The following is a 12468-nucleotide window of genomic DNA, read 5'->3' on the forward strand; positions in this document are numbered from 1 at the left end:
TTATCACTTTACATAGATTGGTACTCAGTGAAAATCTGAACAGAAAACAAATTTCAAGCAACAAAAAAGGCATTACTAATTTGGATACGATTACCAAACAAAAAGCTGTTCACAGCCCATTTCACTCTGCTGAGACATTCGGATTTGTCCTAATCCAGTCTTCAAAAACAAGAAAATACACACTTCAACTTTGATCCAAAATACCAGATGGCTCATGTCACAATATACAGCACCAGTTGAAAACATTTTTTAAGTACACCTTCCTAAAAGTAATGCATTCTCATATAAAAATCCTGCTATAAACGGTACCTTGGTGAAGGTTTGTTTTTTATTTTAGTGAGGTGCTGTTTCGAGACTGCAGTCATATGCAAAGCGGTTGTTTGTGGTGCTGTTGACTATGTTATACTAAGAGGTGTTAATGATACGTCTGCTGTCACTGATATAAATGGGCAGTACAAAGTATCATAAACAAATCTCAGTACATCAACTGGTAACAGAGTATTGCCTATTTCTAAACGTATGCAATGTGACAATGACACAGCAAAAAGTGGAATAGAATGAGGGTTGCAAAGGAAAAGTTAAATGTTTACTGTTCTGCGCACTTAATCATTAGACAAGCTGCAAGTTATTTCAATAAATCTGGCTTCATCGCAGTAATTATTTTAATATCACAAAATTGTTGTGGCAATGATTTATTCAAATTAAGACCAAGCTCATGGTAGCATTGACAGCTGAATTTGTCTGACATTGCATAGGAAACTGTACAAAGTCTGAAAGTAACCAGTTTCACTTTCCATAATACCACATTTAGAAACTGGAAAAAGTAAAAGCAAAAAAAAAAAAATAGAAAAAAAAGTAGAACACAAGAACCTAATTTTCCTCCATTAATATGTATCATCAACTTAAACAGTACATACTTTATACGCATATATGCTTGGATTTGTTTTTTCTTTTACCAACATCAAGAAATAAGACAGGTAAAATGTCTGTGTAGTTTCTCATTCATCCAGGTCATGGTTATCCAAAGTTGTTTAATTCAATCCAACTGGAGTTTAAGAAGGTTCCTTGAAGATGTTTCAACTCTCATCCAAGAGGCTTCTTCAGTTCTGGTGGTGGTTGTTGTTGCCTCAGCTTATAAGCTCTGTGAGGTGTGGTCAGTGTTATTCCTCTTGGATGAGAGGTGAAACGTCTTCAAGGAACCTTCTTAAAGTCCAGTTGGATTGATTTAAACGACTTTGGATAAGACAGGTAAACTTTTGCTTCGTTTACAGTCTACACACAGGACTCATGAGCTCCTGAAAAACAAAAATGAGAAGTATAACAATATTATCTCTCAATTTCTGATTTGAAATAATTAAGTGACACATGATGAAGCTTTTTCAATAGCATTTTAGTCAGATTTGAATTCACCATCATTGTTTAAATGGCAAGATTAATGAGAACACATCTGTGTAACACGACTGGACTGAATGTAGTCCAAAGACAGCTAAACTGCTGAAAGCTTGAAAATAGTGGGGGGTTTTTTGGGATTATAGATTCTATTGCAACATTGCTGCTGGAAAGACATGACTGCCCCCAAGTGGCAGGAGCACCATTTAAACACATTGTAAACCCTGAGAAAGAATGTAACATCTGAAACTAAAGGTCACAGCAAAATGCCTGCTTCAACAGTTATTCATATGCTTCTTCTCCCATGGTAATGGTACAGTTTTAAATTTCAGGCAGCTGGTTGAAGTTTGTCCAGTATACCACGTGATCAGGTACAGTTTTTTTCGTTCCTTCACTTGTGTGCCAATAGGACAGTGAAACCCTCAGTGAGTCACTCAAGTATTCATTTAAACCGAGTTTATTCCCTTGTGGTCTGGCCAAACATGGCACTACCTGGTGTGTGATTTGCAGGCAAGGTTCCTCTCCCACTCCTCTTCCACCACTTTGTAAAGTGCCATGGAAGCTCTAGCATCCTCCACAGAAGAGTGGCCCCTTCTCCCGGTCTGAGGACACCAGAAAGGATGATTTCATCATGTTGGTAACATTTAGGAAACCATGACAAGGTATATTTAACTGTAGTCCTGTTCCATTGACATTGTTTGCACACATTTTCCCTTCTTTATGTAAACGAAGAGATAACATCTCCTACCTGGATGTCACGGTTAAAGATGGCCTTTGTGAGTCTCTTCAGTGAAGCACACTGATACTCAGGAAAGCCGGCCCTCTGGTTGAGCAGAGGGATTCGGGATGTATCCCTGGTCAAGGCATTGGCGTGAGAGTAATTGAGGACCTTGAAGTCATTGTGGATGGCATGGCCGATCACCACTTTCCCATTGATCAGCTTCAGTATCTACATTAGCAACAGATAAAACATTTCAATTACCTAACTCATTACATTTTTACAGTATGAGCTGTAAATAGAGTGTAAATACATTGAAGAGTTTAACCAATGTTTTTAGACTTAAACTGTACTGTGACAGTTGGAGAGATGTTGAATTTCCCTCGGGATTAATAAAGTATCTATCTATCTATCTATCTATCGATCTATCTTATTTTTTTTTGCTTTATTTAGTAAGAACAAAGTTAGGCAAAGTTAAGTTCGTCACAGCAAGGATTTATGTCTTTTTTATTATTACTATACTATTTACAGTAAACAAATTCCAAAAAATTACTTGTAAATGAAAAATTCAATTACAAAAACACATACAAGACCAATAATTTTACGTTAACCAAAAAGCAAAGCAAAGGCTAATATGAATTTAAAATATTAACATTTTCAGTTTTAAATTAATATTTAAAACTGTAGCAGGCCATCTCTGTGTACTTTATCATTTAATGCAGCAAAATCCTGAATAAAACATGATTAAGATTGGTTGAATGAGACAAAAATAGAGAGGCAAAGTTTAACAGAATAAGAGAAACAGAGAGACGTTGCACCATGCTGCAATCAGCTTACAGAAATTCACATTGATAAGAAATGCTTCTATCATCCTGGAGTTGCAAAGTTCATGTTACATAGTGATTAAAATAATGGAAATGTACAAATATTATCTCCACCTTTTGTATGACTTTTGCTGTCTTATCTGACAACTTGCAATGTTTTGCACTGCAACAAGGATCGATGATGGCAATGTGCACTTTTCTGCTGCAGAATTCTAAACTTGGTGTTTCCCAGCATTTGTATGTCTAAGAATGTCTTGTGCCTTCATAGGGCACAATATTATCTTCTCTTTTTCTAAATATTTGCATGTATCCAGTCACTAGAAAATCTTCTGGTTCATTTTGAGCTACCGCAGCGACCACTTTTACATTTCTACCAGCTAAACCCGTTTGACCCTCAATTGCTTCCTCTACTCAAATGCTAATGATTTTTTTTATGTACTGGTTGTCCTAACTGATTCAGAGGGAGTAACAAAACAGCAGTGACTGTTGCATTGTGGTGTTTGCTGAAGCCATCCCTGTAGAACATGTGAACTTTGTCAAACAAAAAAGTAGAACATCTAGCGATTTCAGTCGTGCAACTGTGAAAATTTGCACTTTTACTATTTACCAACATTTCACAGACAAACATTTCCTTTATTACTTCCCCTGACGTGTGGAGTAATAAAGGATTATCTTATCTTATCTTACATGCTAAATCCTTTAACGCCACAGAAAGCACCTAGAATTGAAATTAAAAATCAGCTTCTGAAGTGCCTGTATAATCTTGCACTAATTTGTGCAGGTAAAGAACAGTGGGGAAAAAGGTAAATAAAAGTAACTACTGCATTATACTACTGCAGTAAGACAGTGCTGAGACAACATTTGCATAATAAAAGAATGACCTGTTGCAAATTACTTCAGAATGCAGGTATTCTTACCTCCTTCCTGGCCTCTGAGTACGGTGTGGCGTTGGCAAGATCACTGCGTCGGATGCCGCTCCATCGGGTACGGTAGTCGGTGATAGGCATGGTGGGCTTGATGAACTTATCATAGACCACATCTCCTTCATAGGACACAACACTACAACGTGCAAGCTGGCTGATGCTCCCTTTTGGTCCCGCTCCCACCATCTCACAGTCAATAGCGAGGTACTTTGTGGGAATTCCTGCTGATGAGGCGGTGGGCTTATGGCTGCTTGACGCTGAGGGACTGGGGCTGGTGGTTGCGGATGTTGGGGTCACAGGTTCCTTTGGTTTTTCATGGCTGTCTTGGTTGAACACAGTGACAGTCAAGGAAGGCATGCTGTGTGTGGATGCTGAAGGCCTGGAGCTACAGTGTGAGGCACTGGCTGTGCTGGCTTGATAAGGCAAACTTTTGTTTTGTGTGGAAGTGCAAGGTGGTGGGCCTTTTGTCGAAGCTCCATTTTGGTGTGGAATTTGGTCATGTCCAGAGCCAACTTTGTGATGGTTGTATTTGTGTTGACCAGCTACGTAACCATTTCCCTGTAAATTCTGCATCTTTTTACGAAACCACTTGTTTTTCTTCTTTCGCTTTGCTGTTGAACTCCTCTGCTCAGTATCATTAAAAGGGGACATTTTAGACCTGTGGTCCGACATATTTACACCAATGTAATGATTTCTAAACCCACGTTCACACAAAACTGGTTTGTAGGTCTGCTTATGTTGACTGCCTCAACAGCTCTTTGTCCTTTGTAGTCCAGTCTATATGAGCCAAAACCAGTTTAAATGTGTCATCCTGCAAAGCAAGCACAAAAACACAATCACGTTTTGACTACAGTAACCAAGGAACATGGGGACTAGGAGACTGTTCTGTAAAGCATGCTAAGAAAAATGGGGACTGAGGTCCAATCTCTGACTAGAATAAACTGAACAAATAAGTTGAGGCTAGAGTAGTTCTATAATGATCAGTTGAAGTTCAAACAATCAGGTTAATTCAATAAACAAAACCAGATCAGACAAAGACTAGTTGATCATAAATGGCTGATCAACTGAATGCAAAAAGCTAAGGTAATAAAACATATATTTTAAACAAATGTATGTAACAAATATTAACCCTAATAAAGAAAATATATATATTATTACTACCTAATTAAATCCAGTGTATGAATCATAGGGAAGTCACAGGAAGCTCATCCCAACACATGAGCTCCCCATCTAAAAAATATTGGAAGTATTTTTGCTGTGCATTTCTATATCTTCAAATTAATATATCATACATAAAATTAGGCTACTATTGGTGTATGATTCATGCATGAGGGTGACTCATTACCAACTTACTTTAACAAAGACAACTTGGCCAGTAACTCTGGATGTTTTACACATGCTATAAAAATAAATTAGACTTGAAAAACATCGTCTTGCATGCTGTTCTTGCCATCACCGTTAAAGTCTGGCACAAAATCCGACAATAAAATATTTGGTTATTGAACCTATTTTCTAGATGCACTGCAAGCAGAAGCTACTATTTGGTCATTTTCTAAGTTAGTTTACTTTTTTGCCCTTATTTTGAGTGTACTGACCAACACTACCAGGAAAATAAAAGAGAGAGGAATATCAACTTAGTACATTTATGGTCAATATAGCCTGATTTTTTTTTTTACTGCTAACTATTTATGTAGCTATTATCATTCTTTTGAGATAATTTATATTGAAATATTTATGTAGTATAAGTTGTAACGTCTGATACCACATGCCATTTAATTTAATAAGTAGGTAGGTCTACATCTTATTATTTATCACTGTGTAATTTATTCAAATTATTGTATATTTAGCTAGCTTAGAAGAGCAAAATATTTACTTTCCCTTTGGGTCGTCAGACTAACTGAAATAAGCCTGGCCTACTTGTTAAACTTTATGAAACAGACATCTGGGGATTCCCAATGTCTTATTTTGATTTAAACTATTTTAAACAACCGACATGGAGTCACTCTTAAGCTTAACTGCACAAATGATTTACAAGCAACTGGCACAATGCTCTACAGAGAAGAAAAATAAGAAGTTGCTACTCTAATTAGATAATATATTTTAAAAACAAAGAAGAACAATTTCAGGTTGCTAGATGCCACTTTCGGTTTTGATGTAAATGTCAGGTAGCAGTTGCTGACGTTAACACCTGCTAACGTTAGCTCGCTCATCCTAATGCTACTCTGGTTGTTATCACTTGGTGGACATGACAGTTCCTAAATGGAAAATTTAGCTAAGCCTGTTCATGAACATTCACATGTTAATACGCAGAAGTCCTCCGTTTGGAAATATTTAAATTAACTTCGTGAAAAAAAACAGACCTGCTGCACACTGGTACCGCACGACTCTTCCTAGTCACATCGAACGATCAACATCCGGGTCATGTTGCCTTTAAGTACAGTTTGACAGATCGTTATGACAAATACTTCAACGAATAGTTTACTGGTTTATCCGTTTTATCTCATTAAACATCAGTGGAACACCGTTAGTTCTCAATACTGTTGACCAATTTCAACCATCAATAACACTCCGAAGGCAATTTTGCTACATAACATTTGAATTACAATTTTGAACTTAATAAAAGTGCCCATAAATGAAATGAAAATTACGGGACGCTCTTAAACGCATCGTCATTCTATACGACAAAGTTATAGTTAGCTAGAGAAGCTAGCTAATGGTTTAACGCAGCCAGCATTTTTTTTTTTAAAATAGCCTGAGGTTGGCGTTATAAGTGTGATTTTAAGAGCGAGCTGGTAATTATGTCGGTATTTTAGACACGCTTCGTCTTAACAGGAAAAATAACAGCGTTTACCAAGTTAACGTATGCTAGCATTAGCTTCCCTTCAAGTCTCATGTCAGTTGAACTGTCAGCAGTACAAGATGTGGAGATGTTTACAGCGAGTTTCTCAGCGGACCAACAGAGAGAACTGGCGAAAAGACTCACCACGTTTCTGTCCCAGTACAGGCATCTGTCCGACTCCTATATAATTGTGCGTATAGAGCTTTCTTCCATTGCTGTAGTTTGTAGATTGTCTTGTCAGGAAGGGTGCTCTGTTGTTATGTTTTGTAGCAGAGACTGAAAAAACAGCGTGGCCGTGGAGACTAGAAGCTCCACTGGCAACGTATTGTTATTGCATGTTTTTTTTTCATTTTACTGTCCACCAACTGTACGCCTTTGTCAGACATGTGCATCTAAGTTGACTTCAACTGATTTCACTGTCCTCTCACTTTGAAGACCATTAAATCATTGAGCTCTGATTATAAACTCCTGTAGTTTTTAGTTTGTATTGAGAATCATCATATGAAATTGAATTTATTTGCATAGTTCATTGCTAGCTGTATGTAATATCCCATCATTTTTTAGGTTTTCCTGTACATATCTGTGTTGTTCTCTCTCCAGGAGTTCTTTACTGAAGATCTCTGGCACACATTACCCAGCAGTTGGCAGGCTGTGCTGCAGGAGTTGTCATATCCGCAGATTGCAGACTTATTTTTGGATGCTACCAATGAAGACAGGAGGTATTACTGGACTATTTTAGGCATGGCTCAGTGGGTAGAGTGGCTGTCTTGTAACTGGAGGGTTACCGGTTCGATGCTGGCCTGGAGAGCTCATGTCGAGGTGTCCCTGAGCAAGACACCGAACCTCTAACTGCTCCTGATGGGTCGTGGTTAGCGCCTTGCATGGCAGCTTCCGCCATCAGTGTGTGAATGGGTGAATGTGATGTATAATGTAAAGCACTTTGGGTATCGTTTGGTATAGTAAAGCGCTATATAAATACAGACCATTTACCATTCACAAATCCTTAAAGCAAATTGCACATGTCAACAGCAACGGAATTAGGATAGGAAACATGAGCATGAAGAAACAGGAGCACAAAACAGCAAAAAGTTAATACATAACATTGCAAATTTACAGGAATAATTTTGCTTTTGCTTTGGCTTACTGCTCACCACTGTACCAGGAAACAGCAGCGTGGTGTGTTTTTGTGAAGTATGGCAGAAAATCTGCAAGTTCAAAAGCCTCTCAGTCTGCAAAAGTCTTTAAAAAGTTCAATTTCAGATCCCTCAAAACGACCTTAGAAGGTGTCAAAAAGCCCACATTCAAGAATTGAATGTTTTCTCACTTCTATACACGGTCATATTCAGTACAATTGTAAATAATAACTTTAAGATGTTTTTGTAGACACTGTGTATCTTTAAACTAAACAGTGATTATATTGACAGAGAATTGTACTGCAGAAGGCTATAGTAGCTAGGAAGCTCACCAACTCATAATGAATAAGTCTCACTTTTAGCAAAAACTTGAACTATGTAGTTATTGTTCAGTTGGTTACTCCATACATCATTTTTTGCCACTTATTTGTTTCCAGGTCTTGTTAACTGGCTGGCTAGACCAGGAATTATTATCATGTACACCAAAGAAGTACTACGAAAATATATAATAAAAACACAGTAAGTTGATCCCAGTAAACAATGTAAACCTTATAGTGCTGTTATTTTGTAAAATTTTGACCCATATGACAGTATAAAAGATAGCAAATTATATTCTATGGGGTATGTGGTGTTTGTTTTCTTTCATATTTATTTGGTCTTTGTCAGTATCAAAATAACTAAAGATTGATGTAGGGATACTGAATGCATAGGAATGCAATTTTTTAGAGCCGAATTAGATCATATAATCGGTTTCTATACAGTCCCTCATATATTATCAGAAAAATGGCAGCCTAGTGAGGTAAATAATTCATGCAACAACTTTGTCATTGCAGATATCCTTCGGTGTGGCCTCTGTCCCTCTTGGCTTTCCGTGCCACAGCTCATGCCCTGGCTTTTCCCAGAGAGTGCAGGCATGAGCAAGGCAGGGTGGCCAGCTCGATGAAGCCCGAGGAGTTCCAAGAAAACCAGAGTCAGAGCTCACTACTGGGTCACATATTCAGGAAACATGTTAAACCCAAGAAACAGCATGAGATCCGGAAGCTGGGCATGGTACACGATTTGTTGTTTTCTGTAGTGGCTGCTTTTTAAATGAAATGTTAGAACATGTGATTTTTTAATTTATTTATTGGTTAACTGTGCTTTGAATCTGTTTTTTTGTTTTCTTTTGTTTTGCTTTTATTCTCAGTTGGTGAAGCAACTTTGTGACCAGACTGACTGCAACAGAGTGGTTGATGTCGGCTCTGGGCAGGTATTATTCACAGGCTGCTGTGAATTATTGTGTTTAACATATCAGCACATCACATCAGTACATCAGCTTGACTAAGACAACACTTTAATGATTCTCAAGAATGAAATTACCTACTATGATGCCCAAGTGTGTTCAGAATTTGACTTAAAACAGTAGATCATCACACATTAAATAGTGAGTCTTGTCCACCACTGTGCTCTAAACAGGGTCATCTGACTCGTTTCCTGTCCTTTGGGCTCGGACTGTCTGTCACTGCCATTGAGGCTGATCACACCCTCGTCACTATGGCATCCAGGTTTGACGGACAGCTAATATGGGCGTTGGCGAAGGAAAATCAGAAAAAGGTTGGGGATTTTCTGAACCTGTTGCACACTATTAGTCTAATTTCCTAAAAAAAAAAAAAAAAAAATTAAAGCTCTTTGCAAGATGACCTCTGAGTCGTACTTATTTATTAACATTTACAGTTTTTGCTCCCATAGTAGTTATAGTTATATTTCCATCCTTTTTTTGGAATGTAGCAAGTTGATGCCTATTTTGAAAGTGTTATCAAGAGACATTTTGGGAATTGTACAAAAACTCAAAATGTAAGCACAACATCATCACCCTTGAAGATGATTTGTGGAATCTTACTCTTTAGCTGCTATCTGTTCCACTCTTTTCACCTGCCTGTCTCTAACTGTCTGCTGACTGGTGCAGTGTTGGTAGTGTATACTGTTTTTTGGCCTTTTTTATTAAACAGCTGTGGTGAGAGTGAAAAAACATTAATGTACATCTTTCTTCTTCTTAGAACTGCAGCTCTCAGCTCCCAGTATCTCAGTCCTCTCCTCATCATGTGGCTAGATGGGTAAACCCAAAGGCACCATGGGAAGCTTTCATTAAGCAGCTCAGAGCTGCAGGTTGTGTCAGCGAAGGTCCCCCAACTCCATCAGGTCCCAGCAAAAAGAAACTACGGGGCTGGAAGCGTCAGGGGCGCTCTCATGGGGTCCAGACTTCACCATCTCATGGCTCCACGCATTCTGATGCTCATTCACAAGACTCAAATAAGACCGAGTCTGAAGAGGAGTCATCCAATGAAAACTGCTGCTCATGCATCCAGCCCGTTTATCAGGAGGATGTAAACCCTGAGGAAAACAGCCTGCAAGGCTATCCAGACTTTGTCCTGACTGGTCTCCACGCCTGTGGCGACCTCAGCACCACCCTCCTCCGCCACTTCGTCAACTGCCCACACGTTCGCGGCATCACTTCTGTGGCATGTTGCTACATGAAAATCACAACCAAAGAGAACCCCACCCCTCCAGGACTGGTCGTGCCTCCTGTGGGAGGACTGGGCCATGAGTCGGTTCCCTCAGAGTTTGGCTACCCAATGAGCTCCTGGGTGCGTGGGCTGCCGGGACATCAGCTGTCCTATAAGGCGAGAGAGGGGGCATGTCATGCAGTGGAGGACTACATACGGAGGCTCAGGGAGGAAAGCAAGTTGCTGAGGACACACTGTTACCGGGCGATGCTGGAGACCTTCATCAGGGATGCAAGACCAGATCTACGCAGGGCAGGAATCCAGACCATAAAGAAAGCTCACTTATTACCTTTTACAGAGTGAGTAAAGACTGCAGCCTTGATTGCTTTATGCACAGTTACACCATATGGGACAGTGCTGGCGCTAGGGGCAAATTCCCAAAGCTCTTTAAAAATTGGACAGAAAAAGTCATGGCACAGATTGAGGAGAGTCAGTGAGGTTTGTAATGTGTAGCACTAGTCTGTATAACTGTTTTTCTGAAAGAATAACACGTATCTCTTGCTTATGTTTGCTGCATTATTCATACAGTTATAACACAAACATATGACATCTGGCCTCTTGCATAGCTGTAGACTGTACTTATGTTTTGTTTCTTAAATGAAATTCAAGCAACAGTGAGAAGAATATCTCCTTTTGGACCTCAACTGTTCAACCAACAACTTATTTCTCTTATATTTAGAAGTAGTAAGAGCACAACTCAATATATTCAGATATGCAAATTGCAGGTGAAAGTGAATACAAATAAATACAGAAAAAAAGCAAAATCCCTCAAAAAAGTGGTACAATTTTCATAGAAATTTGCTCAATTTATGGGTTGCTTCCAGTGAATATATCTTCCTTGCACATTGACTTTTTAAAAAAAAAAAAATATTATCCCATAGGAGCGCCAATGTCAGAATCTTTGAAGTTCTATTGATTTCTGGGTCTGTTGTTCATTGGTGCCATTTTTAGGGAACTGTCCATAATGTGCTTCTCTGCTCTGACACCTGTGTTCCCTCCCAGGTACGCCTGTCTGGGTCTGCCTCGGGTCGGCCTGCCTCCCGACTTGCCCCTGGACGTGGAGCGAGTGGAGGCCATGCTGAAGCAGCAGGGCAGGGTGGTGGTGTACTTCAGCCTGGCCCTGCTGCTGGCTCCTGTGGTGGAGACATTGGTGCTGCTGGACAGGATGATCTACCTGCAGGAGAAGGGTGAGCCAGTGGACACATATTTATTAACCTGATGTTACATTTTTGTGCCATTGCATCCCCTCCAACTAAAGTCTAACTCTCTGCAGGTGTGGACAGTCAGCTAGTCCCTCTGTTCGATCCGAACTTTTCCCCAAGAAACTTTGTGCTGGTGGCTCTGAAGCCCTGTGGATAGAGAGGACAAAAAGGGAAAGTCACAAATAGTCAGTCTTGGTTTTTGGGGATATGGAGTCATAAATATGAAGGGAACTTTTTTTCTGGCTTTTGTTCATCATGCTTTAGTAGCTGTGGAACTTTTTATATATCGAGATTCACTGTGACACAGAAACATGCAGGAAAACTAGGATCTCATTATTCCGAAACAGACACTTAGTGCTTCCATGAACTTGATATACACTGAATCTATAAAATAGCTTTAACTCCATCTAAACATCATGTTCTTGACCTTATACACGTTACAATGGTTATGATAGCACAGAGGCAATCTTGTGTTTTTGGCTTTGTTTTGTTTTGCATTATTTGATTTCTGCATACGTGTTTGGGGTTTGGCTTGTCTTTTATAGTATTTTATTGTTTTGTCATTTTATAAAGCACTATGGGACAATCATGTTTCATGCTTTTTTGTGTTTGCAGCTCAAAACAATAAAAATGACCTGTGCTTTTAATGGTAGTTGCAAAAGTGTTATTTTGCACAGTTGTAAAGTAGTTTTGCATAGTTTATTAGATGAGTATGTGTGGAAACAAAGCTACTTTATGCATGAACAAATGTGTTTTAATGTTCACTACTGTAGACCTTATTCAAACATAATTCATAACATCAGGACTGAGGCAAATCAAAGATTATTTTCCTTTTTCCCAAATGGTTGAAGCTGTTATAGCTTTACTTATTTTGGCCACTAGGTGACAGAAGAGCTC

At 39.0% G+C, this 12468-nt stretch overlaps 2 protein-coding genes across 5 annotated transcripts; one reads left to right on the forward strand and one right to left on the reverse strand.

The window, feature by feature from the left end:
• Positions 1-558: 558 nt before the first annotated feature.
• On the reverse strand, positions 559-6997 carry isg20l2 (interferon stimulated exonuclease gene 20-like 2). Of its 2 annotated transcripts, none has more exons than XM_055013912.1 (4): positions 6838-6997; positions 3849-4665; positions 2138-2338; positions 559-1991 (listed from the first exon to the last, which is right to left on the reverse strand). In XM_055013912.1, the coding sequence occupies exons 2-4, from the start codon at positions 4524-4526 to the stop codon at positions 1878-1880; spliced, it is 993 nt and encodes a 330-aa protein (XP_054869887.1). In that variant the 5' UTR covers positions 4527-4665; positions 6838-6997; the 3' UTR covers positions 559-1877. The 2 variants fall into 2 exon arrangements, with proteins under 2 accessions (XP_054869887.1, XP_054869886.1); XM_055013911.1 differs by lacking the exon at positions 6838-6997 and adding an exon at positions 6215-6282.
• mettl25b (methyltransferase like 25B) lies at positions 6520-12218 on the forward strand. Of its 3 annotated transcripts, XM_055013910.1 has the most exons (9): positions 6520-6883; positions 7294-7412; positions 8660-8876; positions 9013-9075; positions 9282-9419; positions 9863-10668; positions 11372-11445; positions 11491-11556; positions 11643-12218. In XM_055013910.1, the coding sequence occupies exons 1-9, from the start codon at positions 6746-6748 to the stop codon at positions 11726-11728; spliced, it is 1707 nt and encodes a 568-aa protein (XP_054869885.1). In that variant the 5' UTR covers positions 6520-6745; the 3' UTR covers positions 11729-12218. The 3 variants fall into 3 exon arrangements, with proteins under 3 accessions (XP_054869885.1, XP_023144142.2, XP_023144143.2); XM_023288374.3 differs by having other exon boundaries at positions 6521-6883; positions 11372-11556; XM_023288375.3 differs by lacking the exon at positions 6520-6883 and adding an exon at positions 8264-8345 and having other exon boundaries at positions 11372-11556.
• The last annotated feature ends 250 nt before the right edge of the window (positions 12219-12468 follow it).

The sequence above is a fragment of the Amphiprion ocellaris genome, chromosome 9 (assembly GCF_022539595.1).
Source record: "Amphiprion ocellaris isolate individual 3 ecotype Okinawa chromosome 9, ASM2253959v1, whole genome shotgun sequence".
In the NCBI taxonomy this organism is placed as follows: domain Eukaryota; kingdom Metazoa; phylum Chordata; class Actinopteri; family Pomacentridae; genus Amphiprion; species Amphiprion ocellaris.